Below are 16,748 nucleotides of genomic sequence, written 5' to 3' on the forward strand. Positions count from 1 at the left end.
GCAGCTCCATGATATCTCTCTCTCTCTCTCTCTGTCTCTCTCTCTCTTTCTTTCTTTCTTCATGGTAATCCTCCTGCCTCAGCCTCCTGAGTGCCAGGACGACAGGCATGTGCCACCATACCATGCCTGACTGCGGCTCCATGATTTCTAAGCAAAAATTATCTTCTAAGCCTCATTTTTCATCTCAAAAACTGAGATACGAATGGGTTGAGCATCCCTGATCTGAAATATTGCAGAATCTGAAATGGCCTGAAATCTGACACATTTTGGTGCAGATAGGGTGCTCCAAAAATTTCTGATTTCAGAGCTTTTTGGATTTTGGATTTTTGGATCAGTGAAGTAAGTCCATGCAGACATGCCATGATCCCAAACTCTGAAATCTGGTCCCAAGCATTTTGGATAAGGGCCTCTCAAGCTGTAGAACTTGTATTGCTGTGAAGATGAAGTGAAGTAATGCAGGGGCCAGGGTCATAGCTCAGCGGTAGCACACTTGGCTGGCTGTGTGTGTGTGTGTGTGGCCCTGGGTTTGAGCCACAGTACCAATAAGGGGTGGGAGGAGAGTGCAGATGAAGTACGTGGTGGGTAGGAAGATCTTACATAGGATAAGTACCGTTACCATTAGTTCATCTCCACCTCTCCAGTCCCTGTCCCTGAGCTGCTGAGCTCTCTGTTGGGGAGGCAAAGTGGACGGCAGTAAAGGCTGCCTCTGTGGAACTGTTCTGGCGATGGAGGCTTACTGCAGCGGCGCACAGAAGGGGAGCTGCTTCACTCCGACTGTAGGATGCTGGGAAAGCTGCTGTGGAAGCAGATCTCGAGTCGGGTGAACAGGACTGTGATGGGTGGCAGAGGGTGAGTCCCCACTCCCGGAGAGTGATGGGTGTGAGCTGAGCACTGGCAGGCACCTCTGAAGCGGTTGGGGCCGAAGCCAGAGGCTGGCTGTGGGCTGTGACACGGCTGTGGGCTGTGACACGGCAGGGTCTGAGCTTTGGTCTGTGGCCTGTCTGCATATTTGTAATGGGAAACTTTAATCCCTGCCCCTGGCTCTTCTTATGGTACTGGGGGTTGAATCCAGTGCCTTTGACTCAGCTACATCCCTAGCTCTTTTTATTTTTTAATTAATTATTTCTTTCATTTTCTTTTTTTTTCTTTTTTCAGTACTGGAAATGAGCTCAGGACCTAGTGCTTGCCAGGCAGGCGTGGTGCCACTGAGCTATATTCCCTGCCCTTATTTTTAAATTTTGAGACAGGTTCTTGCTAAATTGCCCAGGTGGTACTAGTACTTGTTTTTTTTTTTTTCGAACTCAGGACTTTGCACTTTTGAGGCAGGCAGCAGAACCACTGAGCTAAATCCCTGGCCCAAAAGAAAATTTTTTTTTTTTTTTTTGGTACTGGGGATCGAACTTGGGTCCTTGGCTCAGGCAACGAAACCACTGAGCTAAATCCCCGGCCCCAGTACTAGTACTTGTGATTCCCCTGCCTCAGCCTCCCTCAGTGCTGGGATTATAGGCATGTACCCACTGTGACCAGTTTCCCTTCCCTTTTTTTCCCCTAAACCCCAGACTTCAGGCTGGTCCTTTACATAACCTAGAACAGAGGGAAGAGAATCCAGTGGTCAATAGAGATTTCTGAAAAATGAGTAACACCAGTTCCAGTGAATAGACCTTTTGCTAACCCGAGATGAGGAATTTTGAGATGAGACACCCTATAAATTGTCTGCCTAGAAAGAAATGAACAGGACTGTAATTTATAAATTATTCACCTACCTTGGGTGCTCTGCTGCCTGGTCCTGGGGGGACCTTTCCCACCCAGGCAGGTTGTGGGAGAATGGCTGGGGTTAGGAAGCCTTCGGTCTTCAACCATGGCCATGTTGTTTTGTTTGATTCCTTTGCTCTTGGTTTGGTGTAGGCTGCTGTTTCTTCTCATTCTTTCCTGTATTTCCTCTCTTTTCTACAACTTTATCTTTTTTGTTGTTGTTTGTTTACTTTTTTGAGACAGGGTCTCACTGTGTAGCCCAGGCTGGGCTTGAACTCATGGTGCTCCTCCTGCCTTGGTCTCCCAAGTGCTGGGATCACAGGTGTTCGCCACCACACCTGACATTTTCTAAAACTTTTCTTATGCTTTCTGTGCTCCATCTTATTTAATTTTCATTTTGTGAGCTGCTTAGGCTTCCTTCCATTTCCCGAGGGCTGTGTAGAAGCCAGAGAAACCCAGGCAGTGAAACCTTGCCTTTGGCTTGGGTTTGCCTTCCAAGGAATAAGGTGGTTCCAAATGAAAGTGATGCTTTTCCGAAGAACAGGAAACAGGGCTGGGTGTGTAGGTCAGGGGTAGAGCGCACTCCTGGCCTGCAGGGTCCTGGGTTCAGAGGAATCTGTGTACTTGTTCTTCCCAGGTAGTCAGTTTCCCCTAGAGAAAATGTCACCTTACGTTTTTCTCTTCATGACATTTTTCTCCTCAAATATGAAAATAGGGTTGTTTTGGAAGGATTATTAACTTTTTTTTTTCAGGTAAACTTAATGTATATGGGACCCTATGTAGACATACATGCCTGCAAAAATTAAAATAAAATAAGTAGACTGCATTTTCTTTGAATCTGCCAAACTGCTAGATTTGAATTCTTCTGTAGAAGCAAGAAACTCATGAGTCTTAACAGTCATTTAACAGAAATCATCAAGTTTCCTGCATTATTTTTCTGTGGAATAAAAGGCTTGTCCGTCTTATTCCTGGGCCTTCTTCCTACTTATTCCCTGTTTGTGGAAATATTTGTCTCAGATTTAAGTGGCTCGGAAATTCTTGTGCAATTGTTTAGTGAAATGATGGCTGTCCCTCCAGCAGTTTGGGGCTGGGGACCCCACCTTTCTCATTGTGTTCCGGGTGCAGTGTACAGGCCGGAGCAGGGCTCAGGATGCGTGTGGGTGTGAATGTGAATGGCTTGCATAGCTGGCAGAGGGTGTTCACTTTCCATTACTGTGACAACATATCTGAGAGAATCAACTTGAAAGGAGGGGTTAATTTTGGCTCATGGTTTCAGAGGTTTCAGTCCATGGTTGCTTGGCCCCCTTGCCCCTAGTACCTGTTGGTGGAGGCCTGTTCTTCTCATGACAGTTGAGAAGCAAAGCTAGGAAGGGCCCCAGGCCCTAGTGCTCCCCATGAATAGAGGCGCACCCCAGTGACCTGAATTTCTCTAGCTAGGCCCCACCACTGGAAGGTTCTGCCCCTCAATAGCACCATGGGCTGGCAATCTGAGCCTGTGACTCATGGGCCTGTGGGGCACATTTCACATCCAGACTGCAGTGGAGAGAGAGCTCGCTGACTGTCTGTGCACTTCTGTTTATGCCATTGTAAGAGCTCGGCGTGAAAAGGACACCAATGGTGTCTTCTTTCTTCCTTCGCTTCCTGGGAGTTATTACTCCTGCGAGTGGACATGTGGAAGAGAAGAGAGAGGCAGTCTCTGGAAGAGAGAGCACAATTCTTTTTGAAGATAAGTTTTATTGAAATCGTAGGCATTTGAACATTTTGTGTACTGCACTCATTTTGAGGAGGGGTGGAGAAGAGGGTGTGAGAAATTTGTTAAAAGTGGCAGATTCTGGTGTCTTAGTCCAGGGCTTCTGATTTGGGAATGGGCTGGGGAGCCTGCATGCCACCCTAGCGAATCAGATGTTGATTTTCCTATGGGACGTAGTAGCCTAAGCTCTGGGTCTGCACATTGGCCCGTGGGCTGTATTTGACCTGAGCAAGATGGCTTTTACTCTTTTTTTTGAAGGTACTGGGGACCAGTACTTGTGCTGGGTACTTGTGCAGCCTAGGCAGGTGCTCTACCACTGAGCTACATCCCCAGCCCAGCTTTTGAAAAAGTAAATAAGCCAGGTACAGTGGTATGTGCCAGTAGTCACAGGTATGTGGGAGGTGGAAGCAGGAGGGTCACTTGAGCCCAGGAATTTGAGGCTAGCCTGGGCAACATAGGAAAACTCTGTCTCTAAACAGTTATAGACTAGAGTAGAGTAGAGTAGGATAGGATAGGATAGGGTAGAATGGGCAACAGATGTCATAGAAAGCCTAAAATATTTATTATCTGGTCTATTACAGAAAGTTAGACCTTTGTCTCCCTTTGTCTCCTTTTTTGGAGACAGGGTCTTCCTATGTCTTCCAGGCTGGCCTTGAACTCATGGCAGTCCTCCTGCCTTAGCCTCCCTAGCGCTGGGGTTATAGGCATCCACCACCACGCTTAGCCCCTTGCCTCGCTCTTGAAGGCTGCTAAGCTTCACTGTCATGTACTTGGCAGGAAACACTACAGCAAAACACTGGGCTGGTGGTAGCACTGCCCATGACATTGTATAGCTCATGAACTTTCATAGCCCTGTTCTAGAGGTAAACTTTTCTCTTTAACTTCAATGCTGTGCATACATTGGGCACCTCATATTTGTTGGGTGAATATTTCATGATGATGTTTTTATTTTTTAGGTGCTGTGGAGTTAGAAAACTTGCCATTAAAGAAAGATGCCTTGAAAGAACTGGAATTACCATTCGAAGTCAAAGCTGGTAAGTGAAACTAAAGGTGAGGGAGGAAGCTTTCAGTGTCAAATTGTTTGGGACATGAAGACGGAGGGCCTAGAGTTTTTGTATCTGTTTGACCAGGATAGGAAAGTGAGGAAGTTAGGTCAGTTGTACTATATAGGCTCTGGGCTGCTGTGTCAGGACAACTTGGGCTTGGTGGCAGGGAGGTCAGGTGGCCCCCAGATGGAAGGAATCAGAATCTTGGAGGGAATTTGCATATTTAATAAATACCCTAAGAGGTTCCTCAGTTTACTAACGCCAGGAACTTCGGTTTTAGGTACAGAGGGCTCTTATTCCTAGAGAAGTCAGTCTAGATATTACCGAGAGGCGGTTTATTCTTATTAAATAAGAGGTGGGCTCTACAACAGCATGCTTGGATTTATGTTCCCTCTCTGCCATTTTCTCTTTGTGTGACCTTGGACAACCTAGACGCTCTCATTATAAAAGTCATCTTAAAAGTTTAAAATGAGGTAATAGGGTTAGAGATATAGGTCAGTGGTAGAGCAATCGCCTAGCACGTGTGAGGCCTGAGATTCCATCCCCAGCACCCCAAAAGAAGAAAGACGAGAAACTAAAAGTACCTATTTCGTAGGATTATTGAGAAGAGTGCACGAGTTAGTACATTAAAATTAGCTCAGAACAGTGCTCAGAATACTCAAAAGATGTTAGCACTTGTTGTAAGAATCCTGGAGGAATCAGGTTGGTAAGGAAATTAGAACTAAAAAAAAGGAAAGAAATAACTGTTGTGGAATAAAAGTCCCAAATGAATGGCCACTTATAAAATCAGCCCCTACGTATTTAGGTATCTGTCGTCATTCAACAATAGCCTGTTGATGTTAGTCTTTCCTGTATTTTGTTTATATTATAATAAAATGCAAATACAATGCAAATTAGTTGCTAGGTGAATAGAATAGAAATCTTGCAGAAGGTTATGGCTTTCTGAAGTGAAATCAAGGATCGGTGGACTGCCAGAACCATAAGCAAAGGTGCTGACAAATTTGAATCTGAATGAAACCTCACGCATGATGACGACTGTTGGTAGAGGAGCCGCACACCTGTGATCCCCTCACTGTGAGTCCGAGGCAGGAAGATTGTGAGTTCAAGGCCAGCCTGGACTGTAATGAGGTCCTGTCCCTCCAAAAGCAAAAAAGGGTGATACTGGATATTTTCAAAAGAAAATTTTTTTAATACTGAAGGATTAAGATAGGTTCTTTGGGAAAAATTGGTGGTTTTTTAATATTTGTGCAAAAATAATACTTTATGCTTTTTGTTGTTGGTTTTTTTTGTTTGTTTTTTGAGACAGGGTCTTGTTATATAGTTCACGCTGGCCTTGAACTCACTATGTATTCTGGGCTGGCCTTGAACTGTTGGTGATGCTCCTGCCTCAGCCTCCCGAGTGCTAGGATTATAGTCGTGCACCACTGTGCCTGGCAATACTTTATGCTTTTTGCATTTGCAAAAATGATCCTATTTTCTGTAAAAAGTAAATAAATGTGACAAGTTATATTTTGCTGTCTTATTACTATCAGAATGCTATATATCTTCCCTTAATTAATTTAGAGTAGAATTGGAGCTATGTGGTAATTATTAAAATTCTTTATTGTGGAAATTGGCATGTGCTTTTAGTTATAATATAAATTTTATTAAATATAAAACTTGCTTTCATTTTTCTTGGTAAAATCCAAATTTTTCATTACTTGTTAGAAAATTTCTTAAGCCAAATGTGGTGGTGCAGGCCTATAATCCCAACACTTGTGAGGCTGAGGTTGCAGCAGTGTCCCAAGTTCAAGGCCAGCCTGGGCTACACAGTGAGACCTGGTCCTAAAAACAACACCCCCCCTCCCCAGCCCCAATTTCTTTCTTGATTTCCATTTGTTGCAATGGTGAAGATTGAACATAAGGCCTTGCCTATAAAATGCTCTACCACGGAGCTACACCTCTAGCCCTAATAGTGTTTTTAAATGACAATACCAGATGACCAGCTGTACAGTCTAGTAATACATTTAAAAATTTGAGGAACGAGGGTGTAGCTCAGTGGTTGAACACTTCCTTAGCATGGTGAAGCCCTTGGTTTGATTTTCAGCACCACAAAAAGAAGAGGAAAACAAAAGAAAAGACCATTGTTAATGACATGCTCTCATCTGAAATCTAACAGATGGATTCCACTTGAATTCTAGGTCTTTGAGGGTCAAGATCATACTGCTAGTGTGTGCTGCTTTCAGAGGTGGAACGTTGGTTGGGCTGTGTGGATCTTTGAGAGCCAGGAGAAAAGTTCCCATGTTTTTCTACATTATTCCTGTACTGGTGTCTTATCTCTTACAAATTAAATTTTTTTTGTTTTATGAAAAAATAAAGCAAAATTTCCTAACCAAATAACAATAACAATAGTTATTACACTGTGTACCATTATCTTCAAAGTAGATTACAAGATGTAAACCAAAAAGATTCTTACAAAAAAGAAAGAGATAATATCACAAAGCTTTCTTTTCAACGAAGATAAAGTGATAGGAATGAAACAGATTAGCGTATATATTGAAATTTTTTTTTTTTGGTTCGGGGATCGAACTCAGGTCCTTGCGCTTGCACAGCAGGTGGCGAAACCACTGAGCTAAATCCCCGGCCCCTCTATTGAAATATTTTTAAAGCAACAGAATATGTAATTTGGGAGGTATTTGAACTTCTCCCTATTTTCTTTTTTTTGTTGTTGTTGTTTTTTTCTTTGGTACCAGGGATCGAACTTGGGTCCTTGCGTTTGTGCACTAGGTGGCGAAACCACTGAGCTAAATCTCCGGCCCTTGGTTTTTTTTTTTTAATTAAAAATAAATGGTAAAATACATAGGGAACTAGAAAAATTCCAAGAAATGGGAGGAATTAATTGCACATACAGGCATTTAACAAGACTTTCTCCTTCCTCGCAGGCTTCATTGGGAAAGTGACCCTTCAGATCCCCTTCTACCGCCCGCATGTGGACCCCTGGGTGATCTCCATCTCCAGCCTCCATTTAATTGGCGCCCCTGAGAAAGTCCAGGACTTCAATGATGAGAAGGAGAAGCTGTTGGAGAGAGAACGCAAGAAAGTGCTGCTGCAAGCGCTGGAGGAGAAGTGGAAGGCAAGGCAGGGAGCCTGTTGCAGAGGGGTGGTGTTGGGGACCCCAGATGGGTGAAGCACCAGATTCTAACCCTGGCTCTTTTCCCTCGCAGAGCGAACGCCAGCAGAAAGGGGAATCATACTGGTACTCAGTTACCGCCTCCGTAGTGACCAGAATCGTGGAGAACATCGAGGTGAGCCCTGCTGACTCACGTGAGCAGTAAGCAGGGACAGGATCTCAGGGCTCTCGTGGGTCCTGCCGACATGGGGCCTATCCAGGTGTGCCAGAGGGAAACCTGAAGAGCAGGTCCTGTGCCCTGTGGCCGGCACAGGTTTTTCTTGCTTCAGCTGGTTTTGAGTAGGAGTTTCCTTTTCACTTCCATGTCTGGATGTTAGAATCCTACATGCTAGAGAGTTTATCTCCTCAGAAGCCAGGTTCTCTAAGCCTTGATGACTGTGGTTTCAGGGCAAATCGCTTAATCTCTCTGGTCTCAGTTTCTTCACCTGTGAAATGGGAGAGGTCGGCTGCCTGCTGTGGGGAGGTTACATACTGAATTGTGAACAGTGGACTAGGGCTGTTAGTCTCTCACTGGTGTTTCTGGTGGCAGTTTGATGAATTACAGTGCTGGGTTATTGGCCTTTAATTACCCTTTTGTTTTTTCTTCAGAAATTAGATCAGGGCTGGGCATAGTGGCAGATATCTGGATTCCTAGCAGGTGGAAGGCTGAGGCAGGAGGATTGTGAGCTGGAGGCCAGCCTGGGCTGCGTGGTCAGTTCAAGGCCAGCCTAGAATACATAGTGAGACCCTGACTCAAAACCAAAACCAAGTACACAGGGGTGGGGATTTAGCTCAGTGGTTTCACTGCCTGCTGTGCAAGCGCAAGGACCCGAGTTCAATCCTGGTACCAAAAAAACCAAACAAACAAAACCAACCAAACAAAAATTAGATTAGGGTCCACACTAATTTTCATGGATGTCAGAGGATTTTGCTTGTATTTCCAAGGTTTTTGTGCAGTACCAAGGTTACCCAGGCCAGAAGGGTTCTGGGTGTGCCATATTCCCACAAAATACAGCCCTTTTTATTTTATTTTACTTTATTTTTTGAGACAGGGTCTCGCTGTGTAGTTCAAGCTGGCCTTGAACTCACTATGTAGCCCAAGCTGGCCTTGAACTCTTGGTAATTCTCCTGCTTCAGCCTCCCAAGTGGTGGGATTATAGCTATTCGCCATCACACCTGGCCAGCCCTTTTTAGTTTGAAACAGGGTCTCACTAAGTTGTCCAGGCTGGGCTCAAACTTGCGGTCCTCCAGCCTTAGCTTTCTGACTAGCTGAGATTTTAGGTATGTGTCAGTATGGATGGGTATTTATTTTTATCTGTCATTGATTTAAAAAAAAAAATTCATCATTATTTAGTTTAGTTTAGTCTTTTGAGACAGAGCCCATGCTGGTCTCGGTCTTGTTATGGCCCTCCTGCCTTAGCTTTCTGAGTGCTGGGATTACAGGTGTGTGCCACCACTCCTGACTTGTTATTTTTATTTTAGTTTGAACAAAAACTTTATTGAGATATAGTTCATATACCAGAAAGCTCACCCTTTTAAAGTATACAGTTTATTGTGTTTAGTATATTTACAAAGTTGTGCATTGATGACAACTATATAATTTAGGAACGTTTTCATTATCCCCAAAGAAACCTCATTCCCCATTGGTAGTCAGTGACAGTTCCCCTCTCCCTTCAGCCCTCGGCAACCATTAATATACTTTCTGCAAAATGGAATCCTACAACACGGGGCCTGGCTGTGTTCCTTTAGTGTAGTGTTTTCAAGGTTCATCAGTTTGTGGCCTGTATCAGTGCTTCATTCCTTTTATGATGAACTCATACATTTCCTTGTATGGATGGCCAGAGATAAGCAGAGCCGTACTCTAGTTAAAGCAGTGAAAACATTTCATTCACTGACTTCTCACTGGAGAGGCAAGAGCTGAGCTCCATTCTGACTTGTTCATAGTGGCTGAGCCTAGAAAGGGAGCTGGAGGGCGGAGGGAGCAGGAAGGAGTGGGAGTGGAAACTCAAGGAAGAAATTACAAAGCGTTAGTCAGTGTGAATGTGCATCTGCTAGCAGGCAGAGTTCTGTCCTTTCACTGTGACCGGGGACAGAGCCCTCCCCTACTAAGACATTCTTGAGTTCCATCTGTCTGTCTGTCACCTGCCTACCTGTGGACCTACCTACCTGAGAGAAGATTCACATTGTAATCCCTTTTTAGTAATGCTGTAAGAAAGAAGGTCAGTGGTCGGTGTCACGTGTTGGCTAGAACAAACAGTGGATTCTTTGACAATTCTGAGCTTTTTGAGGCCGAACTCCAAAGGAGACTGAATTATCTTTGGCAGTATAGCCTTAGACTGTGAGAGGCAATGAATTGAATGGATTATGAAGAGTTTCTGCAGTTCTCAGAATGTACCACATTTTGTTCTGCATTCGCCAGCTGATGGACATTGGGGTTTTTTCTACTTTTTGGCTTTTATGAATAGTGTCACTAAAACATCTATGTATAGCATTTTATATGAACATATTTTCATTTTTCTTGAGTAGAATTAATGAATCATATGGTTTTCTTTTAGAGGAACTACCAAACTTTTTTCCAAAGAGGCTACACTATATTACAGTTTTAACAGCAATGTATCAGCGTTTTGGTTTCTCCACCTCAACACTTACTATTGTCTGTCTTTTGATTATATCCATACTAGTAGGTGTGAGTGTTCTCTTGTGGTTTTGATTTGCATTTCCATCAGGGCTGATGATGTTGAATATCTTTCCATATGTCTGTTGCCCACATATATATTTACACATGTGTTGGGGATGGAGCCCAGCACACATGTGTGCTAGGCCCTGCTCTACTACTGAGCTATACTGCCAGTGCTATATGTCTTTTTTTGGGGGGGGTTAGGAATATCTGTTGAAATCTTTTGCTTATTTAAAAAAATCAGTTTGACATTTTATATATATGTATTTTTTATTTATTCTTTTATTGTTTTTTGGTTTATCATTTTATTGTTGAGTTCAGAGTGTTCTTTGAGTATTCTGGAAGCTGTTCCTTTATCAGATATGTGACTTGGAAGGAGCTTCTCCCATTTTGTTGGTTGTCTTTTTACTTTCTGCTATTGGTTTTTTTGTGTTTTTTTTTTTTTGATACCGGGGATTGAACTAGGGTCCTTGTGCATGTGAGGCAGGTGGTGGAACCACTGAGCTAAATCCCTGGCACTGCTATTGTTTTTTAACTCATTGAAACAGAGTTCCTTTTCTGTAGCCCACTTATAGGGGCAAGGGGGAAATAAATGGATACAGTACTTACATAGATGTATACAAAGTTTATTCACCTTGCTGGTATTCCTGGGCATAAGAAACAAGATTGGTAAGGTATTGAAAGAATGGGAGGACCAATTACCTGGATACAGTGGTATTTTTCTATTTAAATCTCATCCCTCCCTCCCTCCCTTTTACTGCGGATCCAACCTAGGGCCTTCACACTTCACTCTGAGTGACATCTCCAGCCCATTTTTAGAATTTTGAGACTGGGCCTCATTAAGTCACTGAGTTTCCTAGGCTGGGCTCAAAATTGGTATCCTCCTGCCCCAGCCTTCCAGAAAGCTGGGATTGTAGGCATGCGCCACCATGCCCAGCTAAATGTTTCATTGAATTATCTTCTAAAATGATTTAATGAAAATTTGCCTTTCTTCTTGAGGTAGCACTATTCACAGAGAAACGTCATTCATGGTGGGTGTGGTGATGCAGTTCTGCAATCCAGGTACTCAGGAGGCGGAGCCAGGAATAGTGCACCTGGCTAACTTCGTGAGATGCTGTCTAAATAAGAAGGGCTGTGGGCACATTATAGAGTGCTTGCCTGGTTTCCATTTCTCTGTACTGAAAAAAAGTCATGTGCAGTTTGTGGTTCTAACTCTCTCAGCCACTTGCAGGATATTGGATGTATGCATTCTGTTTGTTAAAATGCTTGTTGTGGTCTACATTAGTGGAAAGGTTTACTCCAGAGCAATTTGACCCCTACCTGCAGTTTTCTATCTGTAGAAGTTATCTAAGTGGTTTTTCTTCTTTCTCCCTTTCACAGTTAAAAATTCAAGATGTCCATTTACGCTTTGAAGATGGCATTACCAATCCTTCCCATCCTTTTGCATTTGGTGTCTGTATTAAGAATGTGTCCATGCAGAATGCTCTGAATGAGCCCGTGAGTATGAAATATGACTGCAGACCTGGAAGGAAGCAGTGTTCTAGGGAACTGGGGCTCTGCCTTTGTCACTTGGTGTGGAATGAGATTGCGTTCTTTCCTCCTGTGTCCCACGGTAGGTATGCAGATCTTTGGTCTGTCTGCAGCAGTACTTAATCGCTTAGATGGGGAACAGTTAATGTTTTCTGATCTTTGGTCACATCATTTTCATTTTATACACAAGGAAACTGAGTTGCAGAAGGGATTTCATCCTTGGTTTTCTTCTACATGCACTCCTTGGGGAAGCTCATTGTTTCAGTTTCAGTCTCAGCTGCTACCTGGGCATCCTTGCTGATGTTTTCCGTACCTTTTTTTTTTTTTGAGACAAGGCCTCACCATTCAGTTCAGAGCAGCCTTGAACTCACTGTGTATCCCAGGTTGCCCTTGAACTCATGGCAGTCCTTCTGCCTCAGCCTCCCAAGTGTGCCACCATGCCCGATGGTTTCCATGTCTTGAACTCCATTCTTTACCTTTCTCTGGCCTACACATTCATGTTTTTTTTTTTTTTTTTAAACTAATTATGGGATGCCTATGTGGTGCTTTGGGTTTATTGGTTAAAACATTTTTTTTCTTTATACTGTTTACACACTCTAGGTGTAAGGGAGTTTCTCCTCACACACCAAGCATTCCCCCCGCCCCACAAACTGAATATCCTGCAGGTTACTCCAATGTGACTCCAGCCAGACCTACTGCAGGCTCTGCAGGTTAAAGTCAGGCTAACCGTTTGCCCCTGCTTCAGATGCCATTCAGAAATCGCTGGTTGTAACCTATGCTTCTGACTGACTAGACATAAATCTCAGCTCGTACAACCCATCCTCAGGTTGGATAATTTGTTTGATGTTTCACAGAAGTCAAGGAGACGCTTTATCAGGTTAGGGTGAAGGATATCATAAAGGAAACAGATGAGTGGCCAGATGACGTACGCACATCAGCCACCAGTGTCCGGCAGCCTGGAAGCTCACCACACCCCACGGCTCTAAAGCAATCGTGCTATATTCCATCTGCTTGTTTCACCCCCCCAACTCGAAACCACTTTTTTCCTTTATTCCATAACATGTTATTGACCGCTAGAACAACATTGCAACAAGTTATGAATCTTAATTGGCTTTATTTTCTAGAATTGAGCAACACTTCATTCCATAAAATGGAACAAGTATTTTGATGGGCTGAGCGGAAGAGGTTAGTGTTATAAACGGAGAAGGGCTGAGGAAAGCAGAAACAAAAAGCAAAGAGTTGATTGGTCCTTTCAGAGTTACTTTGTTTGTAAGGGACAGAACCATTGAAAAATAACTGATTGGTGAGCATCAGATTTCTTCAGGTTACATTTTGTAAGGAATAAAAGAAGTAAGGATGGAAGACAGGAAAAACTTCATTGTTGTACCAGTTGCCACTAGTGTGATTGGGAAAGTTAGGCCCATATTGCTTAGTTTCAGCGAGGTGGAACTTCAGCATAGTGACTCCATTCTGATTTGTAGTCTGGTCTGTTAGGGTCCAATGCATAGCCCTACCCCAAAACAGTGACTTCATGTAGTTTTTTAATTTAACAAAACAAACAACAACTAGTAGCTTTTGAGCCATTTTATGTGCTAGGAACTGCTGCTAGTGCTGCTTTCCGTGTCTTAAATCATTTCATTCTCTTTAGTTTTTACTGCCAGTGTTGTCCTTGTACTAAGCTGAGGATGCTAAGGTGCAGAGAGGAAGAGGAGCCCAGTGGACCCGCTCTAGGGCCAGGTGGCACAAGACAGCCTGTGGCCAAATCTACATCCCCCAGCCTGTTTTTTTTTTTCCCGGAGACAAGGTCTCCCTATATAGTCCAGGTTGACCTTGAACTCACTATGTATCCCAGGCTGACCTTGAACTCCAAGGGATCCTCCTGCCTCAGTGCTGAGATCACAGGCATGCACTACCATGTCTGGCTCTGTTGTTATTTTGAGACATGATCAGACTTGAGCTGCTTCTGTCTCAGCTTCTGGAGTGCTGGGATGGTGTGGCCCTTGTTGCTTTTGTGCTACAGTGGCAAAGCTGAGTAGCTGCAGTAAAGACCCTGTGGCTTCAAAGCCTGAACCATTTCCTGTGTGGTCCTTTACTGACAAAGTTTGCCGTCCCTGCTCCACAGCATGTGCTTTTCCCCCAGCACTAATATCTAGAAGTCTCATGCTCGTCCTTCCATTTGTTCTTTACTTTCTGTATCCATTTGGTCACAGTGTCCCGCTAATTTTTCCTCAGCAGTCATATGTGTCCCTTCCTCTCCTCCTTGCGCGACTCCTGTCCTTCAGGATCTCAGCTCTTGCCTGGACTGATGGACTATGTTTTGTGACCCCCCACTCTTTTCTGCTCTTTTTTTTTTGGTATGAGGGATCGAACTCGGGTCCTTGCGCTTGTGCAGCAGGTGATGAAACCACTGAGCTAAATCCCTGGCCCTCTTTTGATTCATTCTGTACCAATGGTTCCCAGTCTTTCCCACATCATAGTCACATAGGAAAAGGATGGGATTTGTTCAGGGCAAATGGTGATGGCTGCTTAGGGATGACAGATGTTTAGCTTGGAGTAAACAAATGTTTGTAAAATGTAATTTGCTTCAAAAACTTGCTCTGTATCTTGACACATTTATGACTCATTCTTTTCTGGCATACCAAGGGGTAGCTCTGCCTTACATCATGGCACAGTTCTGTCTAATCCGTACTCACCTTGGTACTTGTTTACATCAACACTCAGAGCGGGCTGGGTGTGATGAGGATGCCTGTAATACCAGCTGCTCAGGAGGCTGAGGCAGGAGGATTACATGTTTGGGGCCAATCTGGGCAACTTAGCAAGACCTTGTCTTCAAAAAAAAAAAAAAAATGGCCAGGTACATAGCTCAGTATTTGCTAGGTTTATTCCCTAGTCCCAGAAACAACTAACCAACCAGCCAACCAAATAATCCATATTGAGTGGCTCTGTGACACTTACAAGTGTGGAGTCCAGAATCATTAGTGTGGTATAAACTTCCCTTCCTGGTATGTTCATTTTCATGGGCTGTAATGACACATTGCCACAGACTGGATGGCTTAAAACAACAGAAATTTATTTTGAGTTCTGGAGGCCAGAAATCTTAAATCAAAAGGGTTCGGTGCAGCTGTTTCCTTCTGCAGGCTCCGAGGGAGGGTCTGTCCCTTGCCTATCTGGCTCTAGGTGGTTGCTGTAAATGCCTGACATTCCTTGGCTTACAGATATCCCACTCCCATCTCTGCCTCTGTCTTCCTCAGGCCTTCTCCCCTTTGTGTCTTTTTTCTTCTGATAAAGACACCACTCATTAGATTGGGACCTACACCCATCCAGCACAACCTCATTTTAACTTGATTACCGCCATAAGGATCCTGTTTTCAAATAAGGTTACAGTCACGGCTGAGGGTGGACGGACTTCTTAGGAGGAGGGGACGCTCTCCAGGCAGTATCCCTAGTAAGATTCTGAGATGCTTTTCTTAGTACCGTACTTAACTCATTCCCTGCTCCAAATATGTATTCATGCACATGTCCCTGTGCTTTCCCTGGACCACCCAGGGCTCCAGCTACATAGGTATACTCTCTTCCCTGAAGATGTTGGGCCTTCACTGTTTGTGAGAAATGGAGACATATTTTGACATTTATCTGTATAGTGACATTTTCTTTTCTGTTTGGTCATCTTATATATGCTTCCTTTGTTTCTTCTGCATGATTAAAATTATTTGTGTTCCTGTTTGTATCCCCAGCTGGTTAGATTTTAGTCTCTGTAGGAGCAAAGCCATGTTTTAGTTCAGTTTTGTATCCTTGGAAAGTGCCTAATGTCTCTCACATGATTTGTTGACTGCATTAATACATTCATGAGTAAAACTAGTCATCCTATTTCCTTTCCTGTCTTTTTTGCCTAGGTACAGAAACTGATGCGGAAAAAACAATTAGATGTGGCAGAGTTTAGCATTTACTGGGATGTCGATTGCACGTTGCTGGGGGATTTGCCGCAGGTGGAGTTGCAGGTATGCTTCTGGTAGAGCGCTTTACTGCAAGAGAGCCCCAAGGAAAGCAGGGTAGGGTCACCGCCTTGCAGGTGGTTTTCTTCTTCAATTGATTTCCATTCCTGTTCCTCTGTTCTTCCCCAGGCATCACTGTCAAGGTACCTGTAACTTTGAATGATATAGGTTTGTCTTGTCTCTGTCTGTCTTTCTCAATGTGAACCAATGACCTGATGCATACCAGGCAAGTGTTCTACCATAAACTACATTCCCACCCCTTGAGGTTTTTATATATATATATATATATATATATATATATTTTTTTTTTTTTTGGTACTAGGGATCGAATTCGGAACCTTGTGCTTGCAAGGCAGGCACCAGAACCACTGAGCTAAATCCCCGGCCCCGAGGTTATATTTTTAAGATAGGTTGGTATTGCTAGCTCATCATTTCTTACTACCACATAGTATTGTGCTGTTTTAATGTGACATATTGTAGTTCTCTTGGTCACCATGTGCTAGGCATCCAGATTTTAGATGAGCAGATTAGATTTTTTTTTTTTTTTTTTAATGGTACTGGAGATTGAGCCCAGGGTTTGCATGAGTTACATCCCTACCCCTTTTTAAACTTTTTATTTTGAGACTTAGTCTCACTAAGTTGCCCAGGCTGGCCTTGAACTTGTGATCGTCCATCTCAGCCTCCTGAGTAGCTGGGATTAGAGGTGTATGCTACCATGCCTAGCCAAATCTGATTTTTTTTTTTTTTTTTGAGGTAGAATCTTGCTTTGTAGTTCAAGTTGGCCCTGAACTCACTATGTAGCTCAGGCTGGCCTCGAACTTGCAGCAATCCTCTTGCCTCTGTCTCCCACGTG

At 43.6% G+C, this 16,748-nt stretch overlaps 1 protein-coding gene across 14 annotated transcripts in view; it reads left to right on the top strand.

Annotated features, from left to right (window-relative positions):
* Vps13d (vacuolar protein sorting 13 homolog D) overlaps positions 1-16,748 on the top strand; it is a 255,741-nt gene that overhangs the window by 8,723 nt on the left and 230,270 nt on the right. For 13 of the 14 annotated variants that reach the window (XR_002389017.2, XM_004863532.4, XM_013065081.3 and 10 more), the window contains exons 3-7: positions 4,459-4,536; positions 7,470-7,660; positions 7,752-7,832; positions 11,754-11,870; positions 15,797-15,901. Coding sequence is in view for 13 of the 14 variants with exons in the window: in XM_004863532.4 (XP_004863589.2) it covers positions 4,459-4,536; positions 7,470-7,660; positions 7,752-7,832; positions 11,754-11,870; positions 15,797-15,901 (572 nt within the window). In the remaining variant the exon portion in view is untranslated. Of the gene's footprint in view, positions 1-4,458; positions 4,537-7,469; positions 7,661-7,751; positions 7,833-11,753; positions 11,871-11,890; positions 15,349-15,796; positions 15,902-16,748 lie in introns of those variants that run through there. The other variant, XM_087214465.1, reaches the window with a different exon arrangement.

This window comes from Heterocephalus glaber, unplaced genomic scaffold (assembly GCF_053883595.1).
Source record: "Heterocephalus glaber isolate CG9 unplaced genomic scaffold, H.glaber_assembly_v1.0 deba00001447, whole genome shotgun sequence".
Lineage (NCBI taxonomy): Eukaryota > Metazoa > Chordata > Mammalia > Rodentia > Bathyergidae > Heterocephalus > Heterocephalus glaber.